This window comes from Vicugna pacos, chromosome 5 (genome assembly GCF_048564905.1).
Source record: "Vicugna pacos chromosome 5, VicPac4, whole genome shotgun sequence".
NCBI lineage: Eukaryota > Metazoa > Chordata > Mammalia > Artiodactyla > Camelidae > Vicugna > Vicugna pacos.
In genome coordinates this window covers 66,647,466-66,663,997 of record NC_132991.1, presented here as the reverse complement: position 1 = coordinate 66,663,997, position 16,532 = coordinate 66,647,466, and the positions used below count along the sequence as shown (strand labels likewise).

Sequence of the window (16,532 nt, the reverse complement as noted above, 5' to 3'; positions counted from 1 at the left end):
CTCATTTTTCACATGGGGAAACTGAGGTTTAAAAAAGCTTAGTAACTTGCCTGATAAAGCTGGAATTCAACCCACACCTGTCTCATTATTAATCACGTTATTCTGTCTCATTATTAATCACGTTTTTCTGTAGCATGTAATGTAAATTATTTCTGTTTAGTTTCTCAGTAATGATCTAATAGCTAAAATTCATTTAACATTTACTATATGATCTTCTAAGTATTTTGCATAAACTTTTACATATAATCTTCATTACAATCCTATGAGGAAGACAATACTATCCCCACTTTATGTATATGATGAGACTGAGGCACAGAAAGTTAAAAGAAATCACATGCAACTAGTAAGTATCCAAGTCAAGATTTTAACTCAGACAAATGATGTCTCATCTGTGAAATGGGATGAATTATTTTAGCTTGAACCCATTAAAACTGTAGATTTCCAAACACATTAAACAGAGTTATAGCTAGCACTCGTTAATGTTGGTCACCGTAGAAAGATTTCTATTAACAATGTATATTCAAATAAAGAGGGTAATTGTTTTCTAACACAGTGGTGTTTATAAGTGTTTTCTTATATTGAATTGATACGATCAGTAATTTGAAAAGTATAACAACTCTTCTATGATTTATCACAAGTATAGTAGCGTGGTTAAGAGCGCCATGTTTAAGTTCTGGCTCCTCCATGTATGAAATGTGCCTCAGTTTCTTCATCTGCAAAGATAATAATATCTGTCTTTACAGATTATTGTGAGCATTAAATGAATTATTAGATATAAATTATATAGGGTAGAACCTGCATAGTATAAGTTCTCAATGAGTATTAGCTATAAGTATTATTATTTTTAAATTATCATTATTTTCCAATATTTTTCCATTTATACTGTAGATTCCACTATAAATTTTATATGTGTGTGTGTGTGTGTGTTTATTCTTTTTCAGGTTCTTTTCCATTATAGGTTATTTAAAGATGTTGAACATAATTCTCTGTGCTATATAGTAAATCCTTGCTTTTTATCAGTTTTATATATATGTATATGTACATGTATATGTATATGTATATGTATTAATCCTATACTCCTAATTTATCCCTTCCCACCTTTCCCCTTTTGGTAACCATAATTCTGTTTTCCACTGTAAGTTTTCTTAGAGCTGGGAAAGACAGAATCTGGCCCACGGTTGGCCAGTTGGTAAGTGTGGATTGACATCAACTGGAAATAGGAAGAAAAGTCTAACAAGATCCTTAAGCAGTTAATGCCAGGGGAAAAAAATCACAAATATGTAATGATTTTATCTAGAAAATAAAGAATTAGCTTAAGAAAGGAGGGCTTGGTGGGTGTGGGAAGATTTAGGAAGTCAATGAAATATGACAATGTTGCAGGTAAAGGAAGGGGAGGCATATTACTCTGAGGCTCCTTGAATGTTCAGGAGATTGGAGGATCACTTCGTTGTTAGCAGAGTTCCCCTCATCTTGCTTCAACCCTTGAGTCACCAGAATTTTACAGGCTAATGTGGACAGTGACACATGGTGAATATTGAACAGCTGTTATTGAATATTGAAGTGATAATCCGTGCAGAGTTGCTGAAAGATTAAGAACTTTGCCTCTATGTTCATGAGAGATACTGGTTAATAGCTTTCATATAATGTCTTTGCCTGATAATGGGTACCATGGTAATACCAGCCTCACTGAATGAGTTGGGAAATATTCCCTCTTCTGAATTTTCTGAACGAATTTCTGTAGAATTGGTACTACTCCTTCCTTAAATGTTTGGTAGAATTCACCAGGGAAGCCATCTGGGTTGAGAGCTTTCTTTCTGAGAAAGTTTTAACTACAAATCCATTAAAAAACAAATGAAACTATAGAGATGTCCCATTATCTATTTCTTCCTGTATAAGCTTTGGTGATTTGTGTCTTTCAAAAATTCATTTCATCAGAGCTATGTTAACCTAAATTTTTTCCTGCTCCTGAAGCAAGATCCTTCTTCCTACTCTAACAAATGCCCCAGAATTATGAAGGTCTTCACTCTGGGTATTGGGAATAGAAACTTTACTCCCAGCTTCGTGTGAATTTTGGACACTGTGCTTTTTCCCCTGCGGGTACTTCTGTCCTGGGCTGTGGGTGGCTTCCTCACACGCATGTGAGCTCAGCCTTTAACTGAATAGGTGAGGGGGTCCTCTACAGATCTCAGAAGGGATGCTGTAGCGCTCTCTCCTCTCCAGTTCTCTGACCTACAGACTCCATCTGCCTTGGTTTTCCTGGACCTCCAGCTTCATGTCGTTAGGCTGGGATATCAGTGCGCTCTGCCAGTGTTCCCCTTCCTGCACCACGACCTGGAAGCTTTCTCCGGGTAGGAAGCTGGAGCAATCGTAGGACTTACCCGTCTTGTTTTTCCATCCTTCAAGAGTCATTGCCCTCTGTTGCCTGATGTCCAATCTCTTGAATGCTGCTGTTCCATGTTTCATCTGTTTTAAAACTGTTTTCAGGAGAAATTGTAAATCTGTTCCCCTTTTGCTCCATTTTGCCCAGCTACAGAAGCCTATCGTTGAGGACTGAATGTATATATTGCTGCCATGCTCAGAGGGTTTTATTTTACGGGATAGAACTTTGGATCCTTGAGTTTGGTTTCTGTTTTTGCAGATACAGAAACAGCAATCCAGTTAAAAGAACTGAAAACATTGAAAAATTGTAAGAGAATTAAATGATACTCACAGAAGATTCCATGAACATGTATTTCTTCATAGCTGTCTTTAAAATACCTACCGATAGAAATGAGGGGGGAATGATGGAGGAAATTTTTTTCTCAAATCTTTGCCAGTAAAAGATTTAACTTATCACAAATCTATATTAATTTGTTGTTCAAAAAATGGCTGATTCACAGGCAGGTCTGATCCTTGTCTCTTTTATTTCCTCACAGTGCCGGATGAAAGCAAAGTCCATTCATTGGCTGGACACAAATCGGGTAAGAAATTCCTTGTAACTGACTTTATATTCTCCTTCCTGGAAATCACTGGCTGTGTTTGAGTAGCATTTAGAACCTGTTTCCATCCACTCGTCACTGAAAGGCTTGCTAATTAATACATGAGATGTCTCTGACTTCCACAAGGATGAATTACTGCTCGGCTGTGTATATAGTGGCATAATGTATGCTGACTCAAATGTTTGAGAAGAAAGAAGAAAGGTTTCCAAAAAAGTAGTTGTAAAGCCAAAAATCTTTAACCTGTATGCCAGCAGAACACATAGAATAACAAAAAATTACAAAGAAAACCCAAGAAATTTTGAAATGCTTTTCCATGATGATTCTCACGTTAAAGTGGCAGGACAAAGATTTCCAGAATAAGAAAAATATGGCCATTTCTTCCTCCTCAAAAAGGAATCATCCTTTTCCCTGTCAGTAAGAGGACTGGGCCTGAGGTGCCTGGATTACCTTTCTTTAGTCTTATGAATGAGCTCGCTGGAGGTGCTCTGGGAAGTCCACAAGGACCTCTGAGGGTCTCTTGGCTCTCTGTTGTGTGTGAGGTACCCTCAGGTCTAAAATCCAAGCTTTTCCTTCATTTCCAAGTGGCCTGCCTTCTATTCCTTTGCCCTTTCTTCAGCATCATTTATCCACATTTGTTGAAAACACTGAAAGCTACTAAGCTGGTACATACAGCACTAATCCGTTTCCTGCGAGGGTGCGTTATCTGGGGGAGGGGGGTTGCAGAACATCCATTTTACTCGTAGAAATGCCACTCCCAACAACAGGCGGGCTGTGATTTGTCGGTTTCCCTTCGTTTCTGAAGCAAAGAGGGCTTTCCCGTCACCGAGCATCCGCCGTGTTTGTGGGCCGGTTACGTTTTCAGCGGCGAGTGGGCTTGATGCCGCATGACCTCCATCATCTTCCGAGGCAAGATTATGATTTTTTTGTTTTTCTTCTTTCTCCGGATTCACTAGTGATAACAGCCGGGAAGGGCTGGTTCGTAAGTCTTAGATGTTTTCTTTTCGGCTCCTCCTAATAAAGAGCCTAAGAGGTTAGATCACTGTGAAAGAAAAGATTTCAGTGGCAGAGGCGCACTGCCGCATGGTGCTTGCTGCCATCATGCTTGTCCACTGAGTTCTCTACTACTGGGAGTGTTTTTAGGAGTCTGAGAAGGAAGGTCTCATGACCATGGAACTCCGAGGATAACCTATATTATTTTCATCTTAAATGCATGGTACTGCTCATACTCAGTTCTCTTACACATACTAATACTCAAAAATAAAAATTTTTTATGTACTGGGATAGGCTTCAAGGTATAAAGTGGAAGCATTTTTTTTAAATGTTTATCAATTTGGTTTTTGAAAGCAAGCAAACAATAAACCTTCAGGTTTTTTCCAGGAAATCAAATCTTACTCTAATCTTATTTCATTTCCAAACAAATTACTATTAGCCAGTTTATAAAAATGATTGTCACTCTTTTTCACAGAGAACATTATCTTAGTAATGGCTGTAATATTTTAGATAGATTCGAATGACATGTTTTTATACAGTGTGATATATTCTAAATAAATTAATAAAGTACGCTGAATACAAAAATGGAAATAATCTTCCAAATTAAAAATGTCAAAAATGACATAATTTTAAAGCTGTCAGTCAGGTTCATTGTAAGCTTCATGTGGTGTCTTTGCTTTAGCTGGTAATAGAGATACATTACTGTTGGTCTTCATATCACATGAATCAAACTGTTGAAATGCATCAGGTGTTTAGAAGAAGAGCTTGGTCCCTAATGAACTGCTGTTACAATATTCACCATTCTTACATTTTAAGTACTTTTATATCCTATTCACAGCATCGTCAGTTTTTTCATTGACTGTCTGTGGAACCAGTGCAAATGCTGGAAAAGAGAAAAAGAAAACTTGATAACTTTGGAGCCAAAGTGGCATATGATAAAACACAATTAAGAGGGCTAACCAATCTCCTAAAATTGTGTGCTCTAGAGTTAAATTACATGAGAGCACTCTGTAAAACATTGGAGACAGTACTGAGAAAATGAAAAGCAGCATTAAAGAAAAATATGCGACTAAGGTCTTGAATTATAATGATCCTCAGGAACTCATCCCTCACACACAGCGCAGCTCCCAGTGTGGGCTGCACTTAGGTAGAGCAATTTCCCATTAGGCTTTGGCGGTGGCGGCAGTGACGATGGTGAAAGAGAATTAAGGGTCCTTTGGATTCTGGCAGCCTCTTCCAGTTACAAAACCATTTTTAAAATTCTCCTGATATAGGACCATAGTCTCTGTCTGCTACCGTCTGCAACCACTAAGCACAGGCCAGTGTGGATTGTGATGTGTGATGTTCAGTGATCATTCATTCTTATCATGCCAGTGTCAGCTTCTTTTTATTTCACCTTTCCCTTCCCCAAATCCTTTCTCCAGAGTATTTGGGTGAAAGAGTGATCTCTCTTTTGCTAAAGAAGAAATCTCCCCATGTTGCTTTTTAATTATAGAAATGTGGGCAGCTTTCACACTGTCCAAGACCATCAGGAAGTTAAATTAAATTGTATGTGCTGACCTAAATCTATCATCCATCTTCTTATTCGGGATGATATTCAACATTTTAATATATTCATCTGCGTTAAAATTTCTTCTGAGTCAGCTGCTTAGTGTGTAGAGAACCATTTCATGCCAAGTTCCATCTGTTGGTCTGGCTTGGGTACCTCCCAAATTTGTGACAATATTTTTGGCACCTTTCCTTGGCTTAGTCTTTAAGTGGTCGATTCCTTAGAGCTCAGATCAAATCAGAGTCTCAGGTAAGATAAATCTTTTGAATGTTTTTGGCCCAAAATGTAGTGTTTTCCTCACTCGTTTTGGAATCAGTCCAGTATTCTTGAAATTTCTCTAACCATCCACCTTAGGGGCTTCCTTCCCCTGGCAGTGCACTGCATCTCAGACCTTGGCAAGGAAGCGGGGAGGTGGGTTCTCCTGTTGATAATCATATGGGGTCCTCCTCCACATATTAGAGGTATTAATGTTTATGGAATGATGAGATCTACTCAGAGAAGTTAGGAGCAAAGTGCTTTTTGTTTGGTTCCTTGAAGAAAAATCACGTGTTTCAGAGAGCCTTGAAAAACCAAAAAGCTGCCTGTCACCTTTTTCCCTGTGTCACTAATTGAATTCTGACAAAACTCAAATCCTAGCAATGCATAGGGTGAAATAATTTCAGCAAAATGTATATTTTAAACAATAAAACAATTGTATTAAATGACAAACATTCTTAGGGGGCATTGGAATCCAGAGGAAGCGACATCAAATTTGTCATACTTTTTTTTTTTAATTAGGTTTTAGTTTTGGCTATACACAGACTCATGAAGTATATCTGAGAAGGAATCTTTTTCTTTCTTTTTTTTTCTTATATTACTGAACTGACACCTAAACCAATAGTTTAATGCTCCTCAGCAATCAGACAGAAAGGACTTATAAATTTTACTTTTTTTTTCCCACTGTGTCTTCGTATTTTTTTTGTTTTGATTTACTGCTTAGAACTGTTTTAATATGTATTGACTGTCTGCAGAGATCTCTGCTGACCCAGCTCTTTAAGATGATGCAGTACTGAGGAAAGCCGATGAGTCCTGCTTTATGAGCTCTGACATATTAATTAGCAAAATGGACTAAAAAGCCTTCCTATTTCTATTTTAATTTCTTATAGTCTCAAACACCTGTCTATATAGCTGTAAAACAGGCAAGTCTGTAAAAGTAATGGTTGGCAGTAAGTCCAGACCTTTTCTGAGACAACTTTATCAATTAATGAGCAAGGACTCATTAACCATCTAGGGATCCAGGGGATATCTCCAGATAAGGTGCCTTGTAGCCGGTAAGTACGGTTGGTAGCTTAATACATTTTGCTGATGAAGAAGCTAAAATCAAGCTCAAGGCATTTAAGTACTTATTCTGTCGGTTGGTGATGAGTGGGGTTAGGCTGTAAACCCCAATACAGAGCCCATGCTTTTGGCCATTTTACTTTTCCACCAGCGTGTACCTAACAGCTCACAGTCTCAGGAACTGAGAATGCAGGAGTAAGACACAGTCTAGTTGGAAGACATGACACACACATCAAAATATCCTAAAAATCCTTACTGACCTTTTGTAACTAACCCCAGCTAGCCGAATCAGGAGCACAATAGGTGTAATTCCCTACTGCAATTCAGTGAGCGTGAGAAGGACCTCTAATCTGATCATCGTGCCTTTGTTTCTCTGCGTGCAGGTATGCATGTGTACATGTATATGAATGTGTTAAGAGATGTATGAGAGAGGAAATATGCATATGATGTACATGTATTATGCATAAATTATAGCAAATATGCATGTGATATGTGTCTTATAGCAAAGACTAAGAGTTTAATACTCAATTTGCTAACTTGACAGACCTTACATTCTGCTTTAGGTGCATTGTGTGTAAACTTCAAATCCAGAATGTTTAAATGTAGTTGAAGAAATCGCTGGATCTTTGCGAAAGAAAAGATAAAACAAAGTTAGTCAGAGAAAGGCAAATATTATATGATATCACTTGTATGTGGAATCCAAAAAATAGTACAACTGAATTTATTTACAAAATAGTAACAGACTCACAGACATAGAAAACAAACTTGTGGTTACCAAAAGGGAAAGGGACAAGGGATAAATCAGGAGTATGGGACTGACAGATACACACTACCACATTTAAAATAGATTAACAACAAGGATTTACTGTATAGCATAGGGAACTATATTCAGTATCTTGTAGTAATGGAAAAGAATTGAAAAAAAGAATATATATTCATATATATGTATATAAAGCACTTTGCTGTATACTTGAAACTAACACAATATTGTAAATTGACTATACTTCAATTTTTATAAAAAGATAAATAGTTTAACATAGTTATATCAAGCTAAGAAACATGCTTAACAGTGGGAACCATGTTAATTAAATAAAGCTTAGCAGAATTAAATCTGTTCTACCATTTAAAAAAAAAGAAAGATAAAATGTAAGGTGATTGGATAGTCACTTTAAGAGTAATGAGTTATTAAATGACATTTCATAAACTTTGCTGAGTCTTAGTATTCCGTGGTTTTATAGAATATCTAGATTAAAATATGCATTTAAATTTTGGAACACCAGCCATGGTCATTTTTCATATTTACGTCTTCTAATTGAATTACTGTTTTTTATGACCTTTCATTGCTATTGTTGATGAGGAACTAAAATCTTGGAGTAAGCAAGTGAATAGTGGACTTGAACTCTTTCTTTCCTCATCAGCTGGTTAAGGTAATATTGCATGGTTATCTATTTGGACAAACATTTTTATTGGGTATTTTCTCAGCCTTTGTCAAGTTATTTTGGATAACTATAGTTTTAGACACAAGAAAGGTATACATTACCCACATGCTCCTGCTTTAGTTTACATTTCCATGGGGTACAGGATGTTATCATTTAAAAAATTAGTGATATATCTAGGATTCTTTCCATAGAAACTTGATTATGAAGCAACTCTAGCATCTCCTGCGTTGCAAAAGGTTAGTGATTAGTCTCTAAAATTAAATGAATCAAATTGAATTAGAAACAAATACAGCATGAGATGATTATTTACTGTTCAAACATGGTGTGTGCATGTCTAAATTTCATCAGTAAATAGAGACTACATTTTTTTTTTACAAATCAAATTTCAAAACTGTTTCGGTTCCACTCGTGCTTGTTAAATGCCCACCCTGTAGCAGGTACTGTGTTCAGTGCTGGAGATACAAAGTGACATGTGTCAGACAGGAAGTGCTTCCATAGCAGGATCTGAAAGAGAAATAGAAGTCTGAGAAACAGAAGAGGTCACCGAGCTAACACATTCCAGGCACATGGAAAGTTATGAAAACAGGAAACATGATGTGTTCAGAAAACTGTAAGCAATTTGGCATGGCAGAAATGCAAATGAAAAGGGGAGAGTGACAAGCACAAAGGCAGAGATTAGGTCATGGGGAACTCCTACCAAATGAAAGAATGAGAATTCCATCCTACAGGCTCAGAGAATCTAAACAGATTAAAGGAGGAGAGTGGTCGGCTTTCTAGTCTAGTAACATCATGCCTGTGGTTGTGGGGACTTGAAAGGACCAAGAAACAAACAAGAGGCAAGAGTCACCAAGAGACCATCACAGTAGTCCAGATAAGAGACAATGTGGGTATAAATTTAAGTGATTAGCAATGGGAATGGAAAGGAAAGTAAGAAATATTTAAGAGAATGAAGCTTTGAATTTTGTGTGTCTGTGTGTTTAACCAAACTTAGTGGGTAAGTGGTGAAGAAGATCCAGTTTGATTCCAGTGTATCAGTCAGCTATGGCTACAACCATGCTGCATAATAAAACCAACAATAGGGGGAAGATATAGCTCAGTGGTAGGGTACATACCTATCATCATGCACAAGGTCCTGGGTTCAATCCCTAGTACCTCCATTAAAAAATAGATAAATAAACCTAAATACCTCCCCCCAATAACTTTTAAAAAAATAAAATGAAATGAAAAATAAATTTAAAATAAATAAAAATTTAAAAAATAAAGGTAAATAAAACCAGCAGTAAACATTTGTTTCTCGATTGCATATCTTCAGGCAGGCTGGGAGTTTCTGATCTCAGAAGTGTTTGGCTGGGCTTGGCTCCAACCTGAAGTTCAGGCCCAGGTTTTCTGCATGTGTCTTTTATCTTCCTTGGACCAGTGGTTTCCTGAGACAAGTACTTTTGATAACAACAGTGGTAAGGTGGAAATAGAATAAAAAGGGAACCCATAAGCTCTGTGCCAGTTTTCATGTATTAATGGTGTGACAGTGAGAGTAATAGAGGGGGTGGTAAGAGTGGTAGAGGAAATTTGACAGAATAGCATGCGCTGTGAAGGAGTCAGGGTTTTACATAACAGTAGAGGAACGATGTACCTGAAAATGGAAATAAGAAATCAGAAGTTGAGCCTCCTCCCAACAGTGACTTGCATGATATGGTTGAGAAGGAACAGCTTCAAATGAGAGACCTGCAGGAGAAGCAGAGTTCTTAGTGGAGAGGTAGACTTCAGTTACAGCTAAAAGGCAGGGGAATTTTCAAAGAAGGGGGTGGAAGTGAACAGCATTTTCCCAACCATGGAAGGATAGTGGAGACTCAGGAAGGCAAGGTTGAGGAATCCGGGATGGAGGGGAAAGTGGGATGGCGAGTCATGTGGGAAGATGTGCAGAGTGGTGTAAGGCGAAAGCACAGGAAAGATATCTTTGGTATCTCATCTTGGAAAATGACTGAAGATGGCAGGAGAGATGCCCCTGATTTGTTTAGATGGCTCTGCAAGTTGCCAAGAGAATCAATTCTCACACTTTGCTAAACAGAAAAGAAAAAGGCTTGGGCCAGTTTAGACTCAGTGGTGACCTGAATAAATTATTTCTTGTAAAGAGATCTGTCTCTGAAGGATGAGGAGATGGAAGATTTTCCAGGAGGAAATGGTCCCAAGGTTACAAGGTTTGAGAAGACACTTAAATTTTACTAGGTGTGGAAATTGAGAGATGATCATTGGAAATCACTTCAGCTAAACAGACAGGAGAGCAGGATCAAAATGAAGTGGCCTGAGAAGGAATGGGAGGTGAAAACAAGGGTAAATGAGCTTTCAGAAGCTTATTATTAAGAAAAAGAAGAGAGATCTATCTAAAGTTTTTTTTTATTGTTCTATTTCATGTTGTTAATGAGAACCAAGTTTGTAGACTGAGAAGAAAGAGACGTTTGTAAGAGAATGAAGAAAGAGGAAATTGTTAAAGGGACAGGATGGAGAGTGTAGTTTTACAGCTGTTGGCTTTAAAGAGAATGAGCTAAGATAGGAGGGAAAGTAGCAGAGATACATGTGGTATAGATAAATTTATAGGCAGAGGGAGGTGAGAAATTAAGGATGTTAATGGTCTTTATTTTCTCGATGATGTCAAAATCTACACTGACGTTATAGGCTTGGCCAGTTGGTTGGCCAAGAAAATAAGAAACACTATAGGTAACAAGTAACTCATGTTGGGATGAGTTTAAGTCATTGAAGGAAAATTTGTTGAGAAACCATGAAACAATATATATACACCTACACATGTACATGCTCACTGCATTCACAGGTTGAGTTGCAAATGAGCTACAATTTTTCTCCAAACTAAAATGTTATCTCTTGCAGTTATATTTTTAGTTCTCTATTTATGGTGGAATTATACAATATTAGGACTAAGTGGGCCATTATATATCTCTAGTACAACCAACATATTTTGAGGAGTAGATTGATTCCTAGAGAGGGAAAATCACCCCCCTTCCCCACCAAAGGCCCAGCTGGTTGGGTCTGTTGACTTCTTCAGCTGTCTCTTGCTTTGTGAATTCAAACATCATTGCTACCAGTTTTGCCTGAGCTACTATCCTAAAACTGTCATTAAAGTCCTCAAAATTTCCCCACACCCAGCATAGATAGCAGAAAGATGGAGTAATTTGGCACAGAACTGATCTTTTTCTTTTCAACTTCTCCCATTGAAACACACCAGAACTGAATAAGCTTCTGTATATAAAAAAGTCTGTATTTCGTTCAAAATTTATTACAGACTTTGTGACAAAGTCTATATCTGTTTATAGTTGCTATTCATTATACTTTATATTTTTATTATGATGTTCTATTTATTTTTCCCCTAAATATAAATGTATAGGACAAATTATTCTGTTCCAAGCTCCAATGGATGTTTGTCGATATGGTATATTTAGGTACATATTTTCCCCCCATGTCCTTATGTATTGATATTTACATTACAAAGTTCTTAGCAACAAAGTTCTTTATTATCCTGTCTCTCTCACAATTCAGAACTTAACAGTTTATCTTTGGATATATAATTTATTGTGTTTAAGTGTGCACTGCTTCAGCAAATCTAAGGTTTCTACATTTTTTAATTGTTTGAACAAAGTGAAAATGATTTTATAAAGAGAGGAGCATATTTCTATATATGTTAAATTCTTTGAATGTGGCTGAACTCTCAAACTTCACCATCTGTGGGGAGTATGTGTCTTGTACATTTAGAAAATAGTGGTTTGGAACTGACAATTCTTAATAGTGTTTCTAAATGCCAGCGGTGAAAAAAATGTTACTAAATGATTACATGATGGTTGACAAATACATAGTGGATGTTTGTCATCACAACTTTACTATAGGCTGAGCTGTCTGCACCCAAATTTGAACTAACTGCAGCTGGAGAGGAACAACAGTAGGAGCCACAGAAAACAACAGGTGACCTAAAAATTACCCAGGAATGCCATCATCAGTCACAGTACTACTGTATGGACTTGGGTGTATCGTGGGTAAACACAGATCACATTCTTGAAAACATAGTAACTATTAATTTTAAATTATGAGCACCAATTCTGTCCTCTTTCCTTTATATTTAGCTTTAGTATATCTTCAGTCAGCTTTTCACAATGAAACTATTTCAATAAAACTGTTGGGCTCTATACTTACTAGCTTTAAATGATGGCAGCCCTTTATCAAGAGTAGGCTTGGCAAGAGCTAGAAAACTTTCCCGTTCCTTTAAAATTATTTTAGAAAGGTTTACCTTGAGACGTAGAATTTAAAATCACTCTTCTAAGGAAGATATCTTATGTGTAAATTTGTTGTGGAGGTAAAGAAAAAATAGAGAGACTCTCTGGTTCCAATGACCCAGAGAGGGTATAGCTACCTGCTTGTAAGACCTTTTATTTTAAAGTACTATGGATAATCTGGTTTCCAGTGTTAACTGAATGGCTACTTAGCCATTCCAGCAATGGTTTTAATTCCAAGCTTTCTCAGCAAAAAATTAGCCAGCATCTAACATTGGAAGGATAAGTTTAAAATCCAACCTGGGACATCTGAAGAACAGCTCTTACATAATAGATGCCCAATCGGTGTTGAATAATACAAAATATGTCAAAGCCTAAATTTTGTTTTTAATATCTGATAGAAGTATAACATTGCCAGCTAATGGTGAGAAATATTTTAGAATATATTGGCCTTGATAATGCCAGTCTTGCTTTATATTAGATCAGTTGTGTGTGTATGCACACAGAAGAGTTTCACAAATGAGTACTGTTTTGTGGAGTGGGGGAGGGGAAGTATTAAAAGACTTGTATGTTTCAAGAAGGGTTTTGCTAACTTAAAAAACACTCATTTATTCCTGTATTTAGACTCTGTCGACAGAGATCGCTGTCAATATCTTTACCAAGTCTAACCACACCCTCTATCACTTTGTCTTGATCTGCCCTTGCAGACTGTCTCCTGCCACCATCACCCCCCAGCCCACCCCATCGGCCACATGTTCCCAACTCAGAGCCACTCACCACTGCTGTCTGACCACATCTCTTCTTTCACACCTCAGAGCCCCAGCTGAACTCTTGGAAGGCCCACCTCCCTGAGAAACCCCTCCCCAGCTTCCTCAGACAGGGGTCTCCTCTGGTATCTCACCTTGTTTAACTTCAGGTGTCTCCAGACCCTGTTTTTATCCTTTTCAACTTCTCTCACACTTTCTTGCCCTGGCTCACACTTCTGCTCCAGAGACGATTAGCCCCCAAGGGCCCCCTCTGGGTGTTTTTCAGTCTCCTTTGATCAATAGTCATGACTTCCTTAGACTATTAATAATTCCAAGGCCTAGCTTTTCCTCACATAGACAGGAGAACTCTGCTATCTGCTGAATGAAAGGGCAGGAATCAGTGATAACTCTTCTATTAAACCAATATTTATTGAGCACTTACTGTATACCAAACACTGTGCAGGTACTACGAGTGCAAGGTTGTATGGACTGTGGATTCCGCCTCTAAGGTACTCACAGTTTGCTAGCAATAGTAGGAATGAAAACAGTGAAAACACCACGTGCTTATACATAAATGTGAGTACGTAGAAAAAGGAACAGTGGGTACCTGTACTGAGCGGAAGAAGATAGAGGTTGGGAGTCAAGGGGGATTTCTGCTCTATCTATATAGTATTTGAATTTTTACATCGAGACTATGTTTATGTACTGATTGGGTAGTGAAAAATTGATGGGTGTAAAAAAATGAAAACTTTTCAGACATTCTAAAATTTCTCATGCCAAATCTAATACTCAAAATGTACAAATAAGAAGATTCAGCGTGGGGACTGGCACAGACTATGCACAGAAGAACCCCAGGAAAAGGGATAGTTTCTGGGAAGGAAATGAGAGACTGAATCCCAGAGTCACACTGGGAACCAGTTGGGGGCCCAGAAGTGTTTCGGGAGGAAGAGAATAGAGAAAGGCTTAACCGTGAGATACTTTGTCTATGGATTACTGGAAAATGTGCCAATGAAAAACATATTTTGGGAATTTTAAACACTCCTGTCAATTTTTGGTATCCTAGAGGGCAGGAACTTAGTCTTTGAAATGTATTCAGTAAGGCACCCACTTCATGTTCTTGTGCAAAAAGTTTCTTTTTTAGAGGTTCATGATGTCCAACTGTGTCCAATAAGAGCAGAATTATAATAAGAGGGCTCATGATGAATATGTAAAAATTAAAGAGAAAACTTAAAGCAACCTAGATTACTTCCCCTTGCTAAAATAAGCAAATGCAAATTTATTCCCACTCTATTGATAATTAGAAACCACACACCCACACAAAACAACTTACAAATTCCACCCATCAAAATAGAACAAAGCTGTTCAAAGTTACCTTTTGAATAAAAACTCTTTTATTAGCCAGTCTTTTTTTTTTTAAATGTGCATGCCTTTTAAACCAGAAAAACTACCACTGCAAAAAAAAAAAAAAAAAACTCAAGATAATTTTGTAAAATACCATGATAGGCCATCAGGTGGTTGTTAGAGGTATTTAGAAATGTTGGTGTCAACCTGGTGATGGAGGCGTTTTACTTGTTATGCTAAAAGGCTTCAGAGAAAATTCTCCTATTGGTTGGTTCAGTGATCTAAGTTCATGAAGTATTTTAAGTGATTTATATGGACACTTTTTATTTTTGAAAAGTAGGCGTCTATACTAATGTGTATCAGTAAAATACTGGTTTTCTATTTATAATAGTGCTACCTTTTTAAAATAAAAAATTGAAAGTATGAGATGTTAAAAGAATATTAAAAAGGAAATATAAAATATGTGAACATAGCAAAATATTACAAAATCATGTGACCCAGATTGCTGAAGTTTGGGAAACACTGATGAATTTTATAAGTTTCCGTCAGCATTTTTATAGTTCTCGTCATCGTACTTTTTTAGTAAAGCTCAGACAATTTTGGTCTGAGAAAAGTACCTCCGTTCTAAGGCCTTTGGGCTGTGTAATACTCTCACGCTGGGTACCGTTTCCTGTCCATAGACAAATGCCTTCATTTCTGGTTAATCACTGGCTCCTTCAGCAGAGGAACGTCCACATCTTCAACTATTTCTTGCTATGAATTTCTCTCCATTGAGTTTAACTCGAATTATATTTTCAAGTGCATTCCTCGAACAGGCCATCTTTATCCGAGAAACAGAACAGATACAACAATGCCCTTCTGAGTAAGCCCAGAAAATCTTACAGATGCAGTCAACCTTCGCTTTTCACTTTTCTTTACCTAGCCCTTGAATCCAGCAGGGAATCAAGTAGGCTCCGTGGAAATAAAACCCAAACTTTACTTCCCAGCCTTGCCCAAGCCACCATCACCTCGTGCCTTCAATAGCCCCCTAACTTCTACTTTCTCTATGATTCCATTCTCCTTACAAGACCAGAGGGATCTTTGGAACACATGAATGAAACCCCATGTCCTCAAATGCTTACAATCCTCCCATGGCTTCCCATCACTCACAGAAAATAACCCACATTTCTAACCAGGGTCCCTTGGACCAGCCTCATCTTCCTGGCTACCTAATCCCCACTGCCGCTTCCTCCTCTGGATGCCTGGCCTGTGTTGCCTGCTTTCAATCTCTTCGACAGGCCAACTTGTTCTCTTTTCAGGCCCTTTGCACGTGCCTCCCCTCTGCTTAGAATGATCACCCTCCACTTCCCATGGCTGATTTCTTCTGAAGTCAGTTCTCAGGTCAAGTGTTTTTTTGTTTTGTTTTTTGTTTTTCAAAGATACCTTCTCTGATCACCCCATCTAAAATAGACAAAATAAGTCAGTTTCTGTCGCTTTGTTCACTTCCTGATAGCACTTATCACAACCTGTAGTGTGTGTGCGCGCACGCTTTTAGTCTATTGTCCGTCTCCTCCACCTACAGAATGCGAGCTCCACAAAGACACAGGCCTTGGGCCCCAGTCCAAGAACAGTGTCTGGCAAAGAGCATAGATTTGCTCAATATTTGCTAAGTCTTTCTTGTATGTCTTTTTGCATAGTTTTACTTTGAAAGTTTTCACGTCTTTTTTTTAAATTTTTTTTAACATTTTTTTAGTTGAGTTATAGTCAGCTTACAATGTTGTGTCAGTTTCCAGTGCAGAGCAGAATTTTTCAGTTATACATGAACATACATGTATTCATTGTCACATTCTTTTTTGCTGTGAGCTACCACAAGATCTTGTATGTATTTCCCTGTGCTGTACAGTATAATCTTGTTTATCTGT

The 16,532-nt window shown here is 37.6% G+C and overlaps 1 protein-coding gene across 7 annotated transcripts in view; it reads left to right on the top strand.

Annotated features, from left to right (window-relative positions):
• PARD3B (par-3 family cell polarity regulator beta) overlaps positions 1–16,532 on the top strand; it is a 948,983-nt gene that overhangs the window by 586,061 nt on the left and 346,390 nt on the right. For all 7 annotated transcript variants that reach the window (XM_072961414.1, XM_072961413.1, XM_072961408.1 and 4 more), the window contains one exon: positions 2,916–2,960. In XM_072961414.1, the coding sequence (XP_072817515.1) occupies positions 2,916–2,960 (45 nt within the window). The remainder of the gene's footprint in view (positions 1–2,915; positions 2,961–16,532) is intronic.